This window comes from Aedes albopictus, chromosome 1 (genome assembly GCF_035046485.1).
Source record: "Aedes albopictus strain Foshan chromosome 1, AalbF5, whole genome shotgun sequence".
Lineage (NCBI taxonomy): Eukaryota > Metazoa > Arthropoda > Insecta > Diptera > Culicidae > Aedes > Aedes albopictus.
In genome coordinates, this window is record NC_085136.1 from 186,215,105 (window position 1) to 186,234,962 (window position 19,858).

At 41.8% G+C, this 19,858-nt stretch overlaps 1 protein-coding gene and 1 long non-coding RNA gene across 2 annotated transcripts in view; both read left to right on the forward strand.

Moving 5' to 3' along the window:
• LOC134285377 (uncharacterized) overlaps nucleotides 1–19,858 on the forward strand; it is a 68,276-nt gene that overhangs the window by 23,855 nt on the left and 24,563 nt on the right. The window lies entirely within an intron of this gene.
• Nucleotides 2,696–9,276, forward strand: LOC134285126 (uncharacterized). Its single transcript, XM_062845254.1, has 3 exons — nucleotides 2,696–3,264; nucleotides 3,322–9,122; nucleotides 9,253–9,276. Exons 2-3 carry the CDS (start codon nucleotides 3,429–3,431, stop codon nucleotides 9,274–9,276), a joined length of 5,718 nt encoding a protein of 1,905 aa, XP_062701238.1. The 5' UTR covers nucleotides 2,696–3,264; nucleotides 3,322–3,428.

The following is a 19,858-nucleotide window of genomic DNA, read 5'->3' on the forward strand; positions in this document are numbered from 1 at the left end:
GAATGTATTGTTACAACACGCTGAAATGAATGGTAGTTACCATGATTTCAATTGTTTAAAACGATAGAGGAACAACAGACCCTATGGTTTTCCACCATAGCATGTATTGTAAATGTCACTTTTACAATAGAAAATTGGGGTTGTTATGTATCTTTACCATAAAAAATCCAAATTTTCTGGAGCAAATTCAAGTCAACTACCATTCAATTTATGGTGTTTTTATTATTGAAATCTCTAGTGCCATTCATTTTATTGTGCACATATTGTAGTTCCAATTAATAATTTTCAGCAGGAAAATACGTACACAATATGATTTGTTGTTGAACAATCAACTTTATCATTATTCAATGAAAGTTTATGGCGATTTTATTGTATATTTTTATCAGGGCAGAAAATGAATGTTGCTGGGTAGCTAGTGGCAACGAGAAAAAGCGCATACAATAAAAATGTTTAAAATCATTTTTAAGTTCTAGATTGAGTTTAAATAAGGGCGGAAGTAACATGAGAGAGTTCTCTTCATCGACTCTCTGCAAATTAAAGTGACAAGATGCAAATTCAATCAAACTTTTTTACACTTAGACGCTAGATTGCATCGCAATCTTTCGTTTACGCGTAAAAAAGTTTAATGGAACTTGCATCTTGTCACTTTAATTTGAAGAAGAGAGAGTCGATGAAGAGAACTCGCTCATGTTACTTTCGCCCTTATTTAAACTCAATCTAGAGTTACTCTTTTTATAAAACGGCTACTTTTGAGGCCATACTGAAGCGACCGGTAGAATACAAGTATAGCCGGCAAATAAATCCACAATATATAAATTGCAAACTTTAAGTTTATAAATCTCGTTCTAATACAATGTATAAGGCGCCATCCACAAATTACGTAACGCTCTAGGGGGAGGGGGGGGGGGGGTGGAGTATGACCGAGCGTTACGGTGCATAAGGCATTTTATGAGACGTTTCAAATCAGCTGTTTTTTGAATGTTTACCAGCTTTGAAGTCCAACCGGTGGGCCCATTTATTTACATTTTCGTTAGCATAACATGTGATACGGGACCACCAATAAACGGGGTTCATTTATCTGCAAAAATGCGTCAATCCACCCACTATAATAGTCTATTTTACGAAATGACAACAGTGTTGATATTGATATTAACACTCACGAGCTTGGGCCGCAACCTCCTGTCAAATTTTCATTCATGAAATGAGCGATCAGCTGATCCGAAACGTCTCGTAAAATGGCTCATTAATATCCGTACACTCAAATTAATTTACTGATAGAATCTAAGTGCAGAAAGCACATAGATTAGGAACGAGAGAGACAAAAATCGTTCTAAGTGCAACTAATGAAAATTAAAAGTTACAATATTATAATTCATTCTTCTTATAATATATTTAGAGTGGGGCAACATAGAAAGCAACCCGGTCAACATAAAACCCAAACACAAACATAACAAACCGAATCGAACATAGAGATAAGTGACATTTCAACACACGAACACTAACGCAAATTTTTCCTCACACAAAAGTGCACGCCGATTGAAAGGCTATTCAGATTGTATATGCAAATATTACACAATCGAATTGGGTAAAACGGGTAAATAATGATAAAACTGACGTCCGGGGCAAGAGTGCAAATATTTTCCTCGCAGTTTCACAACTACATCTACAAAAAAGGCACGCATACATTTGATCGTGATTACCTCTATGGCGCGCTCAGAAGACACACATTTGGTTGCGGAATATTGAAAAAAAAAAAACTCTTCCATACGTGGTGCTGCGTCGCCCGAGTCGCTTGCTGTTTTTGAAGGTATGTAGTGCACTCGGTGGTGCACTTGTTAGAACCTTTTCAAACTACGTACATTCCTTTTGTATTTCTATAGAATTACACTTCATGGTCGCCGCTCCTTCACCGTCACCAAGGACGAACGCGTGGACGATTTGGGATCCTGGCGGATCCTAGACTGAATAAGGCTGCGATGAGGATGTGCTTTTTTATCAGTTTGGTAGGGTCCAAATTGATCACTTTAGTGTTTAGTTTCGTAAATAAAATCAGCTTGATCGTAGACTATGAGAAATTTGGATTAGAAATCTTACGCGCAATACAAAAATTGTTGGGTTCTCATACAAAAAATCTTACAAAAGGGGGAGGGGGTGTCGAAAAATCGCAAAAAATCCCTACGTAAATAATGGACAGCTCCTTTTCAGATGATATGTTTTTTTTCTGTTTTTATGCTATAGAGCTTACTGACGTTTATTCACCTCTCTCTTTCAAGTATGCAGGCGGGATAGGATTTGTTTTCATCGGGAAACCTTTCCTGATGACAACAAATTCTATTCCGCCTGCATGTTTGAAAGAGAAAGGTGAATAAACGTCAGCAAGCTCTGTATCGAAGAAAAAATCTTATAGTAGTTGTGGAAATCATTGGGATCATATAAAAACGATGCTACCGATTCATAACAAAAATCCAGACAGAGTAATTTGAGGAAGAATTTAAAGCTAAGATCATCGAGAATTTTTTAGTAAAATTTATAGCGCAATCGCTGGAGTGTTTTTAAGAATGCTTTAAAAAGAATTTCTAGCGAAATGTAGTCTTTGGAGGAGTTGATGATCAATCACGTATGATTAATAAATTCAATTACAATTACAATTACAATTATCAACATCACGTTAGAACTCGCGACTGCTAGGGAAGTTTGTTTGTAGTGACCTCTGTTGCCGACTCTGGCAGCACTGACGATACAGGCATACCGCCTCGCAAAACACACCGAATGGATTCTGTAGGTAACGACACTGACACTACACAGTGACGTTTTTCGCTATAGGCCAAACGAATGACAAGCGGAGTAATATAGCTTACTTTTTTGCAAGTCACTCCAAAGCATAGTAGAATTACAAACATTCCCGAATTTAGAAAGCGATAATATTACAACCGTGAATTATTTTGGATCCCTGATTTGGATTAGTTGATCGCAGTTAGTTGTAAGTTTATAATAATATATGAGTTACAGTTGACTGTTATACTATTGTATTTCTAAATCGTTAGGTTGACACGGTTGAGTTGTAGGCGACGCCGAATTGTGCGAGCCGTTAGATCTGCTCATTCAGACCCACCACACTAATTGTAAGTCCCCTGTAACTTGCATCGATAAAACAATTAACTAAACGCAATTGAACTTGTTATTAGGGCCGTATTATAGTCCACAATCAGGCACGATTGTAGTCGCGACTTGTTGGATCGTTCTTACTTTAGAGAAGACGAATTTGTAAGTACATATCATTATTAAAATTTTGAGATACCCGTAATAATCAAATAAATATAGCTTCAAGAATCACGTCAACGAACACCTGGCGTTTCTCTGGAGAGGTCATCGAGAAGGAAAGATCCAACAAAGCTTGAAGAAATTCTTATTAGCATCTCGGCAGAAGGATGCCTGAAACAGACATGAATGACTGTAAAATATGCCGTAAATCCAACAACCTGGACAATATGGTATTTTGCCCGCGGTGTGAGGAGTGGTTTCACTACCAGTGCGCCGGTGTCAACGAATCCGTCGCGGATCGAAGCTGGGTATGTGTGAATTGTTCGATTCTGCCACCAGTCGACCCGCCTGGACAAACGAGTACCCCGGTGAGTAGTATAGCGATTGGACCAATCCCGTCCTCCCTTAGCCAACCCGCGAGCAGTGCCCCGCCCGGACTTTCGTTGCCAACCATAGTCCCCGCCTCGGCGGATAGACACTCAATTCTAACCGAGCAGGCCCGGGCGAGCCTCCAGTGGATCCAGGAGCAGAGAGATCTACTGGAGCGAGAAATGGAAGAGAATCACAGGCAGGAAATGGAGCGAAAGCGGCATGAGTTGAAGAAACTGGCAAATAAAGCAATGATGGGAATTATCGACACCACGAAGGACGGATTAGCAAACAGTTTGGGTGGCCAGCTGGAAGCGGCGCCGACAGGTGTCAGCAAGGTGCAGAACTGGATGCAGCAAATGGTCGGCGAGATGAAGAACCTCTCGATGGCCCAATCTGCTGGAAGGCCAGAGGTGACAGCGACGAGCCTGCCTACGTTTGACATCAGTTCGGTTCCGACAACCGCAGGAATGAATCTGAGTGTATTTGATCCGACTTCATCATCAACTATCCATGGAATGCCGGACATGTCGGCGGTTGCTCCGACAACAACGTTTCCTTCACTTCAACCCAGTTCAGCACCTCTCATCCAGTCACAACTGAGTAACTCAGTGTATCCCTCTCCCGTTCCAATCTCCTCAGCTCCTCTAGCCCCACAATTACCCAGCGGTGCACAATCCGAATTCTCTTCCCTCGGAAGGCTAGCAACTGCACCCAGAGGACTGGTTAGCCGAGTACCGAATCTATCCGGATTGGGAGTCAACAATCCAACGAATGTAGTGACAGCTTGTTCCGTGATGCCAGCAGTGGGCTTTACTCAACCAGGGATTTCAGTTAGTCCTGCTGCTCAGATAGGTAACACATTCTCACTCTCGACTGGACAGTCTCTAAATTACATTGGCTCGCTACCCAATGAGAGATTTCCAGAGGTACAGTCTGTAGCGTTCCCAGCATCCGGGCCAGGTGTGGTATTGGATGGGAGGATGATGAGCAGTGGACAATATTTCCAACAACAACCACATCCGGGGCTTGCATCGAATGTCGGAGCGGCGGGCGGATTTCCGAACGTACTGAATAACGCTCCAGCACAGCCAAGGCTCTACGATCCCGTGGGACAGCATCTGGCTCCCTCTCAACACCAATTGATGGCAAGACAGGTCATGCCCAAGGACCTTCCTTCCTTCAGGGGCGACCCTGAGGATTGGCCGCTCTTCTATAGCGCTTATGTTAACTCGACAACGGCGTGTGGCTACAGTGACTTTGAAAACTTAGCCAGACTGCAAAAAGCGTTACAAGGAAGGGCGTTGGAAGTGGTCAAAAGTCGTCTACTGCTTCCAGCGTGTGTACCACAAGTCGTGAACACACTCTACATGCTGTTCGGGCGTCCAGAACTGATAATTCAGACTCTGTTGAATAAAATTCGCGAAGTTCCCCCGCCAAGAGCAGACCGATTGGATACTTTGATCTCTTTTGGGATGGCCGTTCAGAACTTGTGCGACCACTTGGAGGCGGCGGGGCAACTGGCACACTTATGCAACCCGACGCTGCTACAGGAACTAGTGGAGAAGCTCCCAGCTCAACAGCGCTTGGATTGGGCATTGTATAAACGGCAGTTTGTTGCGGTCGACCTACGCACGTTCGCCTCCTATATGTCTACATTGGTTGCGGCGGCCTCAGAAGTCACGGTGATTGCGGACACTAAACAACTGCGACCAGCCAAGGTGGGTTCAGCGAAAGAGAAGAACTTTCTTAACGCGCATTCAGTACCTGAGCCAGCGAAGAAGGAAGTCAAGGAGGAATCCACTCCGACGGTCCTGTGTTTAGCGTGCAATGGCGCTGGCCACAAGGTAAAGGACTGTGCCGTCTTCAAGAAGTGGGGGCCTGATAGCCGGTGGAAGACCGTTCAAGACCATCATTTGTGTCGGATATGCTTGGGGAAACATGGGCGTCGTCCGTGCAAGTCACAAGCGTGGTGTGGCATCGAAGGCTGCCAGCAACGGCATCACCAGCTGCTTCATACACAGTTCCAGAAACTGCAACAACCCACCGAAGCACAGCCAAAGAACCCAGGCAAAGGCTCTGTGGAAGGTGTGAACGCTCATCGTACTGCGGAGAAATCGACGCTGTTTCGGATCCTGCCAGTACAACTTTCTTGGAAAGGTAAATCGGTGGAGACGTTCGCTTTCCTGGATGATGGATCGTCCATGACGCTAGTGGAGCAGTCGATTGCAGATCGCTTGGGTATAAACGATGGGGAATCTCTACCTCTATGCTTAACGTGGACCAGTGATGTGAACCGCCAGGTACCAAACTCCCAACGAGTCTCGCTGAAAATCTCGGGCGCAGGGAAAGACGAACAATACGCTTTGATCGATACCCGGACTGTTGGCAATTTGAAGCTCCCAATGCAATCGCTGAAATATGAGGACCTGTCACGTCAGTACACACACTTACGAGGACTACCAATCAGAAGCTACGACTCAGTTGTACCAGGAATTTTGATCGGGTCAAACAACGCCGGCCTTATAGCATCATTGAAGCTGCGTGAGGGTCAATTGGGTGACCCAATAGGAGCCAAGACGCGTCTAGGATGGACCATATATGGATACGCAGTCGACCGTGAGAGGGTAGCAAACTTCAGTTTCCACATCTGTGAATGCCACGGCGAACACAAAACGAATGAACAGCTGCACGACCTGATTAAGCAACATTTCTCCCTCGAAAATGTAGGAGTATCAGCTGACCAAACTCCTGAGTCTGACGACGACAAGCGTGCTCCTCGGTTGCTGAAGGAGACGACGAGACGAACCTCAGTGGGCTTTGAAACAGGGCTGCTTTGGCGAACTGACTCTGTAGTTCTACCAAATAGTTACCCCATGGCGATACGCCGTCTTGAATGCTTCGAGCGGAGATTGAATAGGGACCCCGATTTGCGAGTTAGTGTACAGCGTCTGATCGAAGAGTATTTAGAAAATGGTTACATCCATGAGGCAACATCTCATGAGCTGGAGTCGGCAGATCCAAAGAAGGTGTGGTATCTGCCACTAGGAGTCGTGAAAAACCCGAAGAAGCCGAATAAAATCCGGCTTGTCTGGGATGCGGCGGCGAAGGTGGGAGGTATTTCCCTGAATACCATGCTTCTTAAAGGCCCAGACATGCTAATACCTCTTGCGTCTGTACTGTGCGGGTTCCGACAATACTCGGTAGCGGTCTCCGGTGATCTCAAACAGATGTTTCACCAGTTTAGGATCCGACCTCAAGACGTACATAGCCAGCGGTTCCTCTACCGTGAACAACCATCTGGCCCAGTCAAAACATTTGTAATGGACGTAGGAAGCTTTGGCGCAACGTGCTCGCCCAGTCAAGCACAGTACATCAAGAATCTCAATGCAAAGAAGCATGAGACGGAGTTCCCGCAAGCTGCAACAGCCATAATCAAGAAACACTACGTAGATGACTACCTTGATAGCTTCGACACGGAGGAAGAAGCGATCAAGGTAGCTATGGAGGTGAAACTGGTGCACGCTCGTGGCGGATTCGAGATACGCAATTGGCACTCGAATTCTGCTGCGCTTCTGGATAGAGTCGGCGAACAAAAGCTATTGGAACCGAAGGCCATCAACGTCAACACCGAGAGTGAGACGGAGCGAGTCCTGGGCTTGTTATGGCTGCCGAATGAAGATCTTTTAGCTTTCGCAGCCGACCTGAACTTGAACGAGGTTACTCCCACTAAACGCCAAATTCTACGCTGTGTGATGAGTTTGTTTGATTCCCAAGGTATCTTATCGCACATTACCGTTCAAGGGCGAATGATTATTCAAGATACCTGGCGCAGCCAAGTCAGTTGGGATGAAGTGGTTAGCGATGCATCACAAGTGCGCTGGCGCAAGTGGATCAAGCTACTGGACGACGTGAACAAGATTAGACTACCGCGAGCCTACTTTCCGGGATTCTCTGCAGCGGACATCGGTGTGGTCGAGCTACACATCTTCACGGATGCCAGTGAAGAGGCATACGCAGCTACTGCATACTTTCGTACCGTAATAAAGGGGGAGGCCTACTGCACACTGATAATGGCGAAAGCTAAAGTGGCGCCCTTGAAGGCTTTGTCTGTACCACGATTGGAGCTGATGGGTGCTCTCCTAGGAGCCAGGCTGGCAAAAGCAGTATGCGAGTACCACACGATCCCAATTCGACGCCGAATTCTGTGGACTGATTCATTAGCAACGTTGGCTTGGATACAGTCGCAGCACTGCCGATATCGCCAATTCGTCGCCTTTCGCGTTGGAGAAATTTTGAGCAAGACGGAAGCTGAGGAATGGAGGTGGGTCCCTACGAAGCATAATGTGGCTGACGAAGCCACTAAATGGGGGAAAGGACCGAGTACCGATGTCGAGTCCCGCTGGTTCAAAGGGCCCGAATTTCTATACCTGCCCGAAGACAAATGGCCGGTTAGAAAGCTATCGGGACCAATAGAAACAACCGAGGAGCTGCGACCGAGTCTGATACATCATGCAGCGACCACTAAGGACATCATTCGTTGGGAACGCTTCTCGAAATGGGAGCGTTTATTAAGGTCAATAGCTTACGTACATCGCTTCCTTGCAAACTGCCGTCAACAACAAAAGAAACGACCCTTATTCACCGGGTGTTTGACAAAGGAGGAGCTACAGAAGGCAGAAATCAGTCTATGGTGCATCACACAGGCAACTGCATACCCGGACGAGATAACAGTTCTGAGGCAACAGAATGTAAACCCCAAGAAAGCAATCGAGAAGACGAGCCCGGTCTACAAATTGTCTCCGTACCTTGATGAACAAGGTGTAATGCGTATGGACAGTCGTATCGGAGCAGCTTCTTTCGTCGGTTACGACTTCAAGTTTCCAGTGATTCTGCCTCGTAATCATCCAGCGACATTGCTCTTGATCAACTGGTATCATCGCCGGTATTTGCATGCCAACAACGAAACCGTTCACAACGAGATTCGTCAGCGGTTCCATATTTCGAATCTACGGACAGTGGTACGACATGTAGCAAAGAACTGTCAAGCGTGCAGGATTGCCAAGGTTACACCATCGACACCTAAAATGGCCCCTCTACCAGACGCACGCCTGGCCGTTGCTGTCCGCCCGTTCTCCTTCGTAGGGCTTGACTATTTCGGGCCAATGCAGGTGAAAGTCGGTCGCAGCTACGTGAAACGATGGATCGCGCTTTTCACGTGCCTGACCATCAGGGCCATTCACTTGGAAATCGTCCACTCTTTGTCTACGGAGTCGTGCAAAATGGCGGTACGACGATTCGTAGCACGTCGTGGATCGCCCGTAGAAATCTACTCCGATAACGGCACTAACTTTCAGGGAGCTAGTCGTGAGCTGCGTGCGGAAATCGAAGCCACTAATAAGGAGATGCAGGAGACGTTCACTAACACGAACACCAAGTGGATATTCAATCCGCCGTCAGCACCACACTTCGGGGGATCGTGGGAACGCCTCGTAAGATCGGTCAAGGTGGCGCTAGGATCCCTATCCTCTAATCGAAACCCAGACGACGAGACTCTAGCCACCATAGTCGCTGAAGCAGAGTCCGTGGTTAATTCAAGACCACTTACGTTCATTCCTCTAGACGACTTTGCAGAAGAAGCCCTAACGCCGAACCACTTCATACTGCAGAGTTCCAGTGGAGTTACACAACCCCCCAAAACATTAGCGGAGTCAGCAAAGGTAACGCGATCGAATTGGGCAATGAACCAACAACTTGTCGATCAGTTTTGGAAGCGCTGGGTGAGAGAGTACCTTCCGACAATCGCCAGACGAACCAAATGGTTCAATGAGTCCGAGGATGTGAAGGTGAATGATCTAGTGGTCTTAGTAAACGAGAGTCAGCGTAATGGCTGGACACGTGGCCGTATTCTGTCAGTAATTCCTGGTCGAGACGGTCGTATACGTCAAGCAACCGTGCAGACTTCCGGCGGAGTTTTCCGACGCCCAGTATCTAAGATAGCGGTGCTGAGAGTTCGAAGTACGAGTAACGCAGAGTCAACAGCGGAACCGGAAGTGCGTTACGGGCCGGGGGATGTTGCCGACTCTGGCAGCACTGACGATACAGGCATACCGCCTCGCAAAACACACCGAATGGATTCTGTAGGTAACGACACTGACACTACACAGTGACGTTTTTCGCTATAGGCCAAACGAATGACAAGCGGAGTAATATAGCTTACTTTTTTGCAAGTCACTCCAAAGCATAGTAGAATTACAAACATTCCCGAATTTAGAAAGCGATAATATTACAACCGTGAATTATTTTGGATCCCTGATTTGGATTAGTTGATCGCAGTTAGTTGTAAGTTTATAATAATATATGAGTTACAGTTGACTGTTATACTATTGTATTTCTAAATCGTTAGGTTGACACGGTTGAGTTGTAGGCGACGCCGAATTGTGCGAGCCGTTAGATCTGCTCATTCAGACCCACCACACTAATTGTAAGTCCCCTGTAACTTGCATCGATAAAACAATTAACTAAACGCAATTGAACTTGTTATTAGGGCCGTATTATAGTCCACAATCAGGCACGATTGTAGTCGCGACTTGTTGGATCGTTCTTACTTTAGAGAAGACGAATTTGTAAGTACATATCATTATTAAAATTTTGAGATACCCGTAATAATCAAATAAATATAGCTTCAAGAATCACGTCAACGAACACCTGGCGTTTCTCTGGAGAGGTCAGTATTTTCGACAAAATTCGGAAACCAACTTCTGATGAAACTTCATGGAGCAATGGAAATTCTCTAGAGGAGCATCCATTAAGTACGTCACGCTAAAATTGGGAATTTTCGACCCCCCACCCCCCTTCGTACGGTTTTTTTCTATACCTAATACATGGCTCGTCACACTTTCACAAACCCCCTCCCCTCCCCCCTAGGACCGTGTCGTACTTAATGGATGCCCCCTAGAGCCAGGGTTCGTAATTTTCGTTTCAGCGATACGAAATATGGCTATTTTCACGGCGGCGGGAGAGCTTATTTTCACTATTTTGCTTGAGGAACACTTTTCTCCTCCAGCACTTCTTTCGAGAGTAGCGATTCATGATAACTGAAAATCGCTTCAACCTGCAGATAATTTCTTTTCGTTCTGTTAAATTCTCTCTCACCCAATTTTCACGAAAATCTTTTCAAAGCAGATCAACAAAAATTGTGCCCGCGACGGGATTCGAACCTGGAACATTACTAAAAACATACGCGACACGCGCACTCTATCCACACCACCACGCCAACCACACAGAGGGTGTAGAAAATATAATGCATAAAACCAATCATCGTCGGCGTCATATCTGGAGCAACATTTGAAAAGGGCATACAAGCATTGGTAAACAATGACTTCACACGTTGCTCCTGAGCCCCCATCAGCTTATTCACAAAAACTAAGACCGTTATCAGATAGAGCAAACATCGATCTTTCGGATAACGGTGTTCATTTGAGTGGGCGGGCTGCTGTTATGCCCTACGGAGCGTTTTCGAAAAAAGACACAAGACCTCTTGAGCCCTTTTCAAATGTTGCTCCAGATATGGGTCAAGGAAAGACAACATAATCGGCCGACAAAGGGCAAACGAAATTCTCGCACCTTTGGGAGTGAGTGAAAAAATGTTTTCGCTCTGCTCTTTGTGCGGGAGATTTCTCAAACCAGATTTTCGCTGAAAATTGGCGTGAGGGAGAATTCTATTTTCGTGAGAATGAGCGAAAATTCCGACCGCTGCATAGAGCCATTTTAAACAAAAATTCTATTCTCCGTGCAGTTGAATTTTCGACTAGCGAAGTTGGATTTTTCTCTAAATCCGTGCGTCGGAACTAACATCGGAAGTGATGCGCTGTATAGCGGACCAGGTTTACTATACAGCGCACCACTTCCGATGTTTGGTCCGACGCACGGATTTGAAGAAAAATCCAACTTTGCTAGTCGAAAACTCCGATTTTGAACTAAATTGAGAATAATATGCAGTAACTTTTAGGACATTTCAGCAATAATCTGTGATGAGTTCCTCACAGAATTTCTGACTTCTTTTTGATTTTTTTGTGAAATTTCTAGAATTTGTAGGAATCTTGGTTGGTTTTGAAGCCGAATAAAAAAATAGAACCTTTTAGCACAGAGAAACAGATGTAACACTTAAGCCTTAAGCTTTGCCAAGTGTGCAAACTTTTCCGCACGCATCAACCAACAGCAAAGCAAACGCTTGACATTTCCGATGTTTTGTCAATGTTGCGACCGCTGTTGGCCTGCTGGAATATGCGTGCGGAAAAATTTGCACTCTTGGCAAAGCGTGTACTGAAGGCTTTAGAACAAATTTCATTAAAAACATCGTCACAAAAACGTAATCGCCCAATGCTAAACGTACTGCGTTTGGCAGGGCCGCCACTAGATGGCGGTAGTGAGCAAACGTCAAACAGGAGCAAAAACGATATGTACCAGCGCAGCGAGTGGTAGATCGACCTACTACTGAATATTTGAATCAACCGTTAAAAATGTGATCGATGGGAAGCAATGAGAGTGTGACGTCTGTTTCTCTGTGCTTTTAGATTTTCTCATGAATTTTAAAGATTTTTTAAAAAAAATCTATAATTTCTATGAAAAATTTATAGATTTTGTCAGAAGTTCACCAAAATAACACCCCTAATTCAAAAAACAATTCTCTTAGGAACTCGACTATTTTTTAAGAAATAGACAAAAACTTTTCAAAATTATCCGCATAACATTCTTGCTGGAGTTCCTCTAAATCTTATTTTAACAGTAGTTGGGTTCAATTCAAATAGGTCGTAAGTCTGTTAACTTAAATCAAACCCTAAATTTAAAACAAAAATAAAAATTAATAAATAACTAGGTATTGAAATTCCCGCAGTTTTTCTAAGAAATTCGTGGAAAATTCTCCAAAATATCTTCAAAAATATTCATCAGAAATAAATAGGAACTTTTCAACTTTCCATTCTATCAGTTTTGAAACTCTGCCAGAACTGAGAAGATTTCACTAGAAATGCTTTTAAAATATCTTGTCCAATTCACAAGATACATATTCAATTGAAAAGTTGTTACAAGTTTTGGTGGAAGTTTTTGTAAGTCGCTGGTCATTTAAGTACACAGCAAAAAATAAATGCAACCCGCCCGATGTAACTCATTCCGATGTACTAAATAATCAATGTAATCACGATTACTATGTACGATTACATCGTTTTGATGTAAAATCTTTTGTTCTTATGTGTACATCGTCCTGTGTAATATTCATGCAACCGACGTATTGATCGTGTTGCAGCCTCGCTATTGATTTTTTTATTGGACTTTTGGTTACCAAGATATCATTCGAAGAGTACTTGAGAGTGCTACAATTTACAGTTTTTGAGAGATTTTTGACTAAGACTTTATAAATTGTGTGTGTGAGTGCGTTACAAAAAAGTCACGCACGTGTCTCACCCATCTGTCAACCGATTTGAGTTCTGCAAACTCCCAATGAAAGCTACAACATCCTAGAACGCGAATTAATTTTCTTCCGATTGGACATTTTTGGTTACCGAGATATCTTTCGAAGAGTAGGGTACAGTAGACGTTCGATAACTGCAACATGTTCATGTTTTACTTAGCGAATGAAATTCGATAACTGCAACAAATGACAGACGTCAAAGAACTGTCAGTCGCTGCAAAATGCACCCAATGTGCATACAGAAAACATCGCACTGCAACAAAAGTGCATCTGAAAAACATCGCATCGCTGTTGACATTTGATTTTGACGGATAGCGGTGCGATGGGTGCGATAACTGCAAAATTGTTGCACTTAGCGGACTTGCAGTAAAAAAGCATTGCAGTTAAACCGTTTGCACCGAGCGAACGTCTACTGTATTGGTTCCCTTATTAAGCATGTGGCTCCCATTTTCATCCTGCGAAAAACAAAGGATTGCAGCGCTGTTTGTTTTGTTTCTTATTTTTGTTTTTTTTTTTGTTAAAAGTGAGCACCCATGAAAACAAAAATAACGGAATTAATCGGTGCCGTAATCGCTTGTTTCCGAATAGGATGAATATGGGAGCGTGAGATTACTGATGGCACACATACCCTACTTGGGAGTGTTGGGTTTCTCATCAATGTTTAGACATCTGTTATAATTTGAAAATCCGCGATATTAGAGTTCACCAATGCTAACGGGGATGTGATATCTTTTATTCAGAATAAAATGCATAAAATATGAACTTTATTATTAGGTTTATTGGATAGCACCAAACAAATAAAACGTGCAGTATTTTATAGGACTAGATCGTGGAAGCTAATACGAGCGATTTATAGAGAAAAATGTACAGTGCTTTAAAAACCTAAATCGAATCAGGAACATGGAAAAATAATCTTTAAAAGAGTGGATGCTTTACAAAACAAAATCAACACAGAAAATTTTAGGAATACGGTTGTCAACATGAAGCAGACAAATTGCATTTATTTGAGCGTTTGCAACACTCATTGCAAATCCTGTATTCAATATAGTACAGGTGTGTAACTGCTTGACATTAAGCGCTTGAGTGGTTGTATTAAAAACAATCGAGGAAATATCTTGTGCATAATCAAGAATGAAGTTGAAAGGCACTTTTTCCTTATTTAACCGACAGAATTATTCAGAAGATGCATGGATTCGCCAACCAAATATGCATTATCACTATGGGTGGGATCTCATTTGTGCTACAACTCGTTTAAGAAACAAGAGAAAATAGTCAATTGAAATAAGACCTTTAGATGACTGTTTCCGGAAGCCAATAGTGAAGATTGCGGAGATTATACCATCCTCGTTGAAAAGTCGGTAATTGACTTTTTTGGCAAATGAATTATTGCACCAGTTTATACTGTTATTGTATATTTTAGTTATGGGCGTAATATTTATGTAAATGTAAAAGGAATAATCCTTTTCAACACTATTCAAAACTACTGTGTTTCGAAGGACAGGTAATAATCTTCTATAGTCTATATCAAAAAATTTCAGCTGCTTATAGAATATTGGAAGGCGTATTAGTTTCTATCATTTTTGATAGCCTATCATCGGTATATATCAAATTGTATATTAATAACCTCTAAATATCACTACGATTTCGATAACGTGTTATTTTCTGTTTTAATAATTTCCTTTTTATCACTACTCTATTCAGTTATACCTAGTACTACTACAACAGCAGCTTTACAGCGATCTGTACATGGACATACATGAACGTAGAATATATGAAACTGTCAGTCATATACGTATATTCTGTAACTCCATTAGTTACCAATATTCCAGGGCAACAACAAAAGTTGAATATTGAATTCAAATGTTGATAAAAAGTAATTGTTGTATATTAAGATGAAAAAAAAAATGATCATAAAAATACCTCCCAGCCAAAGTGGCATGCAAGAACAAAAAAATAGAAGATATACTGATTTACGTTGATTCGTACGATCTGAATGTCTTCTTCATTTCAATCCCTAGTACAGACCGCATAAAGCAACGTATATTGTTTTAATTCACTATTAATGTCTTGTGTTGTTGGGGTTACTTAAAGCTTCTATGAAAATGTTTTGCTTAGTATTTTTCATAAACGACTACTTATTGAATATCTGTAATTGTTTTTTTTTGTTTATTTACTTTGTATTTCTCCTTATACGAAAAAATCAGAATACATTTCAAATAAACTGCCATCCAAATTGAGTTAGTACACTTGATCGATGTTAATAAAGTCGATGTTTTCCGAGTCTGTTGTTAAACCTCCGGGAAGTACGTGGTGTTCTTGAAAAACCTGGTGTTGACCATCGAATCATATGCTTCACATAGTCACAAGAATCCGCCTCGCACAAGGAGCTTTGTGTGTATGTACAAAAAACTACACCGCATCCTTTCCATTTTTTAAATATTCAAGTATTATTTGGTGTAAATATAATAAATATGTTTAAGGCCAGTTATTGTTTTCAATATAAATTCTTATATATAGTTTTCTGTGTGGTTTAGTACTTACTTTTACTACTGTAACAAGAGTAACTTTCATTGTTTTTGATTTTGTATGTTGTTTTGGTAGTAAATTTGCCAAGTTATTAAACCGAGTATTTTGTTATAGAAACACTCTACTAGGAAACGCCCTAAGTTGGTAATGTATGTTTTGCCCATTGCAATTGGTATTATAGTTTTATTGTCCCTAATCCAATTTTAAATGTTAAAAAGAAAAAAAAATCCTAAAAAAATCAACGTACAAACTGTTTTCCTTCTTGTGTCTCATATTATATGCTTAAATGTGTTGCTCTTACTCGTTAATTTTAGAATAATGTTAATGCGTAAAGTGCGCGTTGTTCATTGCTTTCAAAAACAGCAATCACTCATCCGCAGTACGCGTTTCTTCTTAATAGAAATTCGTTAAAGCCTTTCTTAAACTTGCTATCTTACAAAACTATTCTTCTCGAGTGTTGAAAAGGTCTTTGTGTTGCTATTGTTTTTAATCGTTTGTTTTACGTACGTTATTTGTATGTAAGGCAATTTGCAACCAATAGTAATTGTGTTCGTGTATACTGGTATCAAGTAACGATAATAGGGTGTGTAATAGGTAATTGTAATATCGATAGGGTGACCGTTAAATGGTGATGGTTAAGCCAATTCTGTAGACAAGTTTATGATGAAACAATTTATTCAGGATGTCTAAACTCACATGCAGAAACAGAATTCCCAATAGGGTCTTGTACCATTTGGGCAGGTGTACCTATTTTGGGCACTTGCCTCTATAACTATGTCAATTTCCAACCGATGGATTTGAAATTTTGTACAGAGTTAGATACTATGCGTACCTAACTCTATACAAAAAATCAAATCAATCGGTTTGAAATTGACTTAGTTATAGCGGCAAGTGCCCAAAATAGGTACACCTGCCCAAATGGTACAATACCCTACCTAGTTACCAGGCCAAAATATTCAACACGATTACAAGAAATGGAATTATGGACCTCGATAATGTTGAGAAACCCACGCTCGCGAATATTTCTTCCAGTTTTTGTTGTCTTTGTAGAAATAAACACATTGCTGAACTGATAGGCACTTCGCACGCGTTACAAAATCAGAGACATATAGCAAATGTGCTTGCGTCGCCGCGGCAGATTTCTCCAAACAAAATATATTGTAAGTTGCACTCTAATCCAAATATCTAGGCACTAGGGCCAGGACACGGGCTAAATACCTGTGTCCCGTGCCTGGAAGCACCTAGGACTAAGGGGTGACATTAACCTTCTTAGCATCGTCACCCCCACTGATTTTCACCGTATTTTGCTTTTTCATAAACTGAGCGGTAGGTACGGGTACGAAAAGTCCCCACTCATTGTTTTTATGTTGAAGCAAACACGCGGCACATTAGGCCTGGCCGCTTTAATGCTTGCAATACATTTCCGATGTGCAATTAATAATGACAAGAAAAATGATGGAAACAGTCGTTTCAATTATTTTCCAGGATTCTTTCAATGATTGGCTGTGTATGTGTAGACTAGACTAGACTAGTTGAGTTGCCTTCTAATCAAAATTTTTGGGTGATTTAAAAAAAACTTGAAGATTTGAAAACGCAACCGTTTGCGCACTCTACCCAGAAAGTGCGGGAAATTACGTGAAAATCTCGTTAACATTTCGGAAAGAACCTTCAATAGGTGTCTTACATTTCTTGCAACAAAAATGATCAAGGATTATGGAATAAATTTTAAAAAATATATCTTGTTACCAATCAACGTCAAGGACAAGATTCTTCAAGCGAATTCTTCAGTCATTAGGATCCTGCAAGAAGGTTACAAAGGATCTCGCTTAACATTCGATGAGAACCTTGGTCGTGCTTACTAGGAATTCTGCCAGTAGTTTGCTTAGGATTTTCAAACGCCCATCAAGATTTTCTCCAGAATTCTACCAAGGCTGGTAAATAATTCTTGCAAGACATCGAGAGATATATACCAGCCTGATCTGCATTGTTACCACATCCTGAATAACATTTCAATTTGTAAAAGCGCAGTGAATTATATATTGTTGTTTGTTTTGCAATGATCAATAATTTGCTCAATAAATTATAATTTCGTCGGAACGCAACGAAAGTTTGGAACATCGTTTTGCACCCATGTTTCATCGGTCACCCTGAATAGTAACTTTAAACCATATCTGGAGAGCTCAAAGTTCATCCTGTGGTTCGATCTTATCCTCCCGAGGTAAAAGCACCAAATACTGACGATCAATCTCGTCCTGCCGTTCCATTTCCGCCCGACCCCAAGCGACTTCGGCGGCTGCACCATGTTCGATCACGGCGGCGGCTGCTACCGCTGCGGCATCTTGACGCATCATCATTTCAACACCATGACATTCGTTAGCACTGGCCAGGTTCGATAAACTGCCCAGCGAGTTGGCCGTTTCATAGTGACGATCATTGTAGAGCATTCCGCTCGTGATTGTGTGCGTTGTTGGTTGATAGAGACGATCGTGCATCATTGAAGGCGAGTTAATTGATTGCTCATATTGTCGGTTATCTAGGATGTAAGAACTCGTGATGGTGCTCACTGGATAATAGTGTCGCTCATCTCGGTACAAGGGTACTGGGTTGGAAATAGTGTTATCACTGCCTGACACCAGTCCCGTCTCATACATTCGAGTGTCCCGTGGCATCATTCCTGGGAACTCATAACGTTCATCCCTTGGCACTGGGATGTATTCCGATTGGAAGGTATTGTCGCTAGTAATAACTGTGGTTGCAGCCGTTGCAGGAGCTACGGCTTGTATCGTGGCAGGAACCGGAAGAGCCGGCGTTGGAGTTATCGACTGATAGTAACGCTCGTCATCGAACGTATCTGCACGGTTGTTGCGTACGACGGGTTTCAGAACACGATAGAGAAAATTAACAATCAGTAAGAGAAGACCAACAAACAGTTCACCCTCCGGGGCTTTTCCGAGTAAACTTTCGCGAAGCCTTGCACTTTGTAACACACTTACCAATCATTCGAAATGCAAAAGCAATGTCCAGTTTACTGTTAAGCGCAGAAAGAGGTGTGAACTGTACGAATGACCCAGGACAGAGCAAGCAACTCACACACGCAGGGAACAATAACGACGACTCAGTTCAGGATACGCTGTGGCAATCGGTTCGATACGCTTTTCGAGCAATTATATACGCTTTTATATCGGGTTTGAGTTGCTTTATTTTGCATTGAGATATATCAACGCTCACATCAAAATATCAACGAATGCTTACCATTATTATCATATAAAATATAATAGAAAAATACACACACACATATTCTTACCATGCAGGAACCAGTTATCGCTTCTCATATGGCTAAAAGGAGATCAATAGTTTAGTTATCATCGATATAAATGTTCCAGAGATAAACAAACAAAGAAAGTTTGGGAAATCCAGCAATAATATCGCCTATAGAAACATCTAAGACCACAGTTTTCATTGTTGACCGGTTGATACTGTTGAAAATATATTATAATATTTATTATACTAAGTTTGATCAACTGTTAGTTGACCCTTTCAGGACGGTTGGGTCATTTGCACCTCGCTGACGCGTTCTACGGCAACGAGGTTGGTGAAAAAAGTCGTCCCGAAGGGGTTGAGGATGTCATGAACAGTAACATGATCTTTCTTTCTACACATGATTTAAAAAATACACAAATTTGCAAAAGCAAAAGACTAAACAAAGCAAAGTATCTGCAACCAATAAATCATGTACAAATTACAATGACGACAATGTTCATTGTTTTCAAGCAATTAAATGACATCAACAAATTTCCAACGGGTAAGTATGTGGTTTATTGATGCGGCGTATCCAATGAAAAATGTGCTTAGGAATAATCTCAGAAAATCTCTATAAGACAACTCAGACTTTTTTTGTATGAATGTACCCATTAACCAAATCTCAACGAACTTTTTAGGAAAGCCAGAAATACAGTTTGACCAACGGAAAGAAATGTACAAATAATTTATACTACATAAAAATTTCCTGACACCTGTCGTGCATCGGAAAATCAATTGCATTTTTTTTCATTCCAAAAACTAGAATGATAATCTTTTATATTATTGAGTTTAATCAATATAGCTAATAGTTACACATTCCATTGGTCAAATAGTTGAAATAAAATGACAAATCATATTTAAGCGCGTGTTGTCTAGGAATTTAAACCTAATATGTACGTACAAAATGTTCGTGGTAAAAATGACGGTGGCTAA